The 5,000-nt window shown below is 45.3% G+C and overlaps 1 protein-coding gene across 2 annotated transcripts in view; it reads right to left on the bottom strand.

The window, feature by feature from the left end:
- The window catches only part of LOC135093655 (LIM/homeobox protein Lhx9-like), a 115,026-nt gene that overhangs the window by 48,067 nt on the left and 61,959 nt on the right, over positions 1–5,000 (bottom strand). For both annotated transcript variants that reach the window (XM_063993122.1, XM_063993123.1), the window contains exon 4: positions 187–373. In XM_063993122.1, coding sequence (XP_063849192.1) covers positions 187–373 — 187 coding nt within the window. The remainder of the gene's footprint in view (positions 1–186; positions 374–5,000) is intronic.

The following is a 5,000-nucleotide window of genomic DNA, read 5'->3' as shown; positions in this document are numbered from 1 at the left end:
TCAAGTCATAGGAAGGAGGAAATACAGAAGCAGACAGGGAGATCCAGAGTTTACCAGAAAAAGGATGAATGATTGAGAGTACTGGTTAACTCTTGCATTAGAGAGACGGACGGAATAGCTCACCCACGTCACTCCTACAATTAGAAACACCCCCAGAAAACCCCCTTGAGGGACCTCGTGACTCACCTGGTAGTGGTCCCGGCAGTAGATGACTGGACCACACATGCCAAACTGGTCCCCTTTGGTCAGCTGCACGTGGCAGTGGGCGCACGTGAAGCACTGCACGTGGTAAACGAACTCACGCGCCCTCATCACAAACTCTGAACTGCTGATGGTCTGGGAGCAACGAGCGCAGCGCCTCATGCTGAAGAACCTGCAGGAGGAGGAAGAGGAGCTGCCTGAGGGGGGTGAAGGGTACCTCAGGGCTTCATAAGGGACGGTGCTTTTTCTTTTAATTCTGTCGTAAAATCGTGACTTTAAGAGATCACTTGATAACACCTGTCATGAATTTCCCTCGGATTTATCTGGGATTGGATCGTAAATGGGGTCTGATCTCATATTACAGTAATTTTTGCCTCATTGCCTTCAAGATAGGAATGAATGTGAAGTGTGTAATAATAGATAATAGTGTACCTTATCGCAATTATCCTTATTTGAGTGTTTCCTTCAGTTTGGACTTATGCAGATTGGTATGAGACGAGACCACTTGTGTTTTTTGGTTTATTTACACACAAAAAAGTTAATGTACGTCAAGATATATTTTCTGTTTAATTTCATCGGCGGCGACGCGTATTATGCAACATTACCAAACAAAACATCCGCCTTTTATATCCTTCTGTTGATGCATCTGTTTTTGTGGCGCTTCCTTTTGTTCGCCCCCACGTTTCCTCTTATATATATATTGTTGCTGAAAAAAAAAATTGAGTTGGGACTTTTTTTTACTCCCTTCCGTCTCTATCTGCTGCTTTTATTTTTTTTTTTTCTTTCTAGCTAAGGTTTAGAGTGGATCTTATCTCCTACCGCCGCCCAGGTGTTTTATATAAAGTCGCTGGATAAACCTTTGTCTGTATGTTGGTGGTCGTGTTTTTTTACCGCGCCGCCAGTCTCCTGGGGTATTTCTAACTTGGTGTTGCTACTTACAGGATAGAGCTACTGGTGTGAGGAGGCGTAAGGTAAAGAGAAGAGGAAGGAATACGGGAGGAGAAATGCAGATAAAGAGAATAGAGGGAAATTAAGAGAGAAATAGAAGAGAGAAAGAATGATACTATGCCTTAGTTTGCATTACGAGTTCCCACCTGTTTCCCTCACCTGTTGTCAGTCACCTATTCCAAATTTTCCCACAAAAAGAAAGGAAAAATTATCTTATATGTCTGTAAAGGAACACTGGCTTTCATTTCACGTGACTCTGTGGATTTACGTTCATTGGCCCGTGTTCAAAAACGCTTTGCTCTCACCACTACTATTTTCAAAGGCCACAGAGATGATCAGCCGGGTTCTCAAGAGTGTTTCTGCTGTTGATAATGAAGAAATCTTGCTAATCTGTCACTAGAACCATAAAAACACACCTAGAAACCTGCGTCACTTCAACTGGAGACTTTTGAATGGAGGTGCGCCCAAGAATGTTTCAGAATAAGGTGCATTGAGTCGTCAGGGTGAGGGCGAGGGTGAAGCAGGACAGCGTCACCCTAACGTCACCATCTGCTTGTCACCCCGTCACCCTGTCATACATGATCTCGTGTCCTGGCGACGGCATACAGACCCACAAAAAAAGAAGGAAAGGAAAAGGAGGAACAAAAAAAAGGGGCTAAACGGACGTTCCAGCCAATCAGGGCGGAGCTGTGCTGTCACGTGACCCCGCCTTCCATCACGTGATTGGTAGATAGCATCTCTGTTAGCACGGTCGGTTGACTTGACTGAAAAATGGGACTTCCTGGAGGAGCGGAATGGATGCACCGCCACGCCCCACACTGCCGGCCCGTCTTCGTGAATCATGCACGCCCTCACGCCCTCTTTCCTTGCCTCTCTCCCTCCTATCCCTCCCTTCAAGCCCGTATCTAAAACGCCTTGCTCTCACCACGACTGTTTTCAAAGGCCACAGAGATGATCAGCCAGGTTCTCAAGAGCGTTTCTCCTGTTAATAACATAGAAATCCTGTTAATCTGTCAGTAGAACCGTAAAAACATCCTTAAAAACCCGTGTAGCGTCAACTAGAGGCTTTTTGCAAATGGAGATGCAGCGCAGAAGTGTTTCAGACTATGGTGCCTTGCCTTGTCTCCCCTCGTGTTTATCAGGCCGACAAGTAGCAAAACAATGAGGCGAGAGACGCGTTCGGCCTCTCCCAGGGGTTTGGTGTCGGGGAATCGTCGCTCTGTCTCACGCTGCGCCTCCTTTCGACATTTGTTTATTATGTTCTTTAGGTCCTGAGGTGGTAAAAGGGTGTCTGGCGGCCGAGGGAAGGGAAGGGGCGGTAGGAGGTACTGGCTGGGAGCTCTTGGCCGGTTCAGGTTCATGTGGTGGTGTGAGGGGCTTGAGTTGAAGGCTGCGGCAGGGATGTGGAGTGCAAGAAGTGTGGAAGTGGAGGAGGAGGCTTTGTGTCAGTGTGGAGGTGACGGTGGCGAGTGTTTCAGGGTTTTCTTGTGGTGTTGAGGGTAGGAGAGGCAGTAGTGGTGTTGTTAGGGTGTAATACATTGTCCTTTAAGGTGATGAGAAGGTGGGATGTGACAGTGGTGGTGAGGTGGTGGGATGGTTGCGGGGCTGAGGGAAATGAAAGAAGGGAACGTTTGATTGGATGAATTTTTAGGTTAGGTTAGATTGCGACACAAGGGAACTGTATAGAGCAGTGTAGAAGGAAGGCAGTCACCCACCCACTCTCTCTCACACACACGCACCGCAGCCAGGCACACAAGACCAAACACGAGGTCGTAGGTAACAAAAGACACGAACACACAAAAACACAGTAAAAAAAACATAAAAAAACACGACATTGCTTCTCGCAACCATCTATCACCTCACTCCTTCCTGCGACTTATCATCCTATCACCTCCACACTTCCCTTCACCTACACTTCCCTTCCCATTGCAGACTATTTCCCTGTCACCCAACCCTGCAGCAGTGCCAGGGTGCTCGTTTACTGTTGTTTAAGTTTCACCCTTTCACCCTGCCACCCTATCATCACCCTGCCCAGCTTTGCCCCAGCTACCGGGCTACTGGGAACCTGATGACGGAGAAGAGAGAAGGAAAAATAAAGAGAAAACAATCCGGGAAGACGTTTAAACCTTGCTTTGTTTGTAGTTAGTCTTCGCTGCTGATAAGGAGAGATAAGGAGGAGGGGAACCGTGTTTTGAGGGCCAGAGCGGCGGCGGCGGCGGAGGGCCAGGAGGTGGAGGGGGAAGGGAGAGAGTGAGAGTAAGATGTGAGAGTAACGTTTGTCCAAGATACCCGCGAACGCTCCCACGCTAATTTATTTATTTTGCACGACGGGGATTGGTTAGTTGGTGCCTGTGTGTGTGTGTGTGTGTGTGTGTGTGTGTGTGTGTGTGTGTGTGTGTGTGTGTGTTTATTGACAAGTTCTAGCGGGATACAGAATTGAGAGCACACACACACGCACACACAGAGAGAGATACACGCTTGAGGACAGTGGCAGACTCTCTCTCTCTCTCTCTCTCTCTCTCTCTCTCTCTCTCTCTCTCTCTCTCTCTCTCTCTCTCTCTCTCTCTCTCTCTCTCTCTCTCTCATGCACAAGGAGAGAGACCAGGGACAAAAACAAATTCAGAGAAAAAAAGAGACCATTAATTCTCTCTCTTAAAAGACAAAACGAAAAAAAAAATTATTTATTTTATAAATTTTACTTTTTATTTATTTAGTTTTTGAGGTGCCTTGAAACTCCTCCATCAAACAAGGTCAACGAGGAAAAAGGGAAAAAAAGCTCAAATTCAGGCAGAGTCTACACAGAAGATGCCACGTTTGTCCTATTACTTATCACAGAAACCTTACTTATTCACTGCATCATAAACACTTAGGCGGCGAGGCGAAACAGGACGAATTAAAGGCAAGAGAAATGAACGTCACGCTGGCGCCACAAAGTCCAGGTCAGGTGAATATTTATGAACGTTTACGAAATTCCATATGTATTAGCTGGACTTTCTTTTTCCAGATTGAAAGCGAGTGACCTGTATATTAATGACCAGTGCGAGGGCAGGTGAAGAAAAGTGACAGTGTTTTGTTTCTTCATGTTCATCTCACTTCACTGCTTCGTTCTTCGTTTACTTGTTGTTCAAATGGTTCTCTTCTCGGAATCTTAGCATCACACGCATTCCCGGAGACAGTGACGAGTGGAAGTTGAATATGAACTAGTGTGAGGCAGTGCAGAGTTGTTGGTGTTGTTGTTGTTGTTGTTGTTGTTGTTGTTGTTGTTGTTTCTCTGATTCACTCCTGATCCACGTTTAAGAATTATTTTATCAGTTTTCTGCCATAGTGACGAATTAAAGTTAAAAAGAAGTGGATTATGCTGTAAATTCGAGAACGATTTATTTGCGAAGCTTCACTCGTAGTTCACATGCGGTTCAAAGGCTTTCTCTTTTTAAATCCTTACGGTTCCTTTTCCAATTCTTACACCAGGGTGAGTTCCCAGGCCCAATGAGAATTCAAAAGTAGAAGTGAGGCTGAATAATATGAAACGAAGGTCAAAATCGATTCACTTGCACGGCTTCACTCGGGGTTCGCTTGTGATTCAAATGGTTCTCATGTAAAATTTCACGACAATAAAAAAGTAACAAAATAAAAAAGTGAGAAAGTGAAGTTGAATAATATGAACCAAAGACAACAAATGGTTCACTCGTGGTTCACTTACGATTCAAATGGTTGCTTTTTCTTAAATTTCACTACGAGATTTAAAGCTTCCCAGTGGACAGTGACAAACAATACAAAAGCGAAAAAAGTGAAGTTGAATAATAACAAGGTACAGCAACGCCAACACTGGTTCACTCGCGGTTCACTTACGA

Source organism: Scylla paramamosain, chromosome 43, assembly GCF_035594125.1.
Source record: "Scylla paramamosain isolate STU-SP2022 chromosome 43, ASM3559412v1, whole genome shotgun sequence".
In the NCBI taxonomy this organism is placed as follows: domain Eukaryota; kingdom Metazoa; phylum Arthropoda; class Malacostraca; order Decapoda; family Portunidae; genus Scylla; species Scylla paramamosain.
This window is presented reverse-complemented; position numbering and strand designations above follow the sequence as displayed.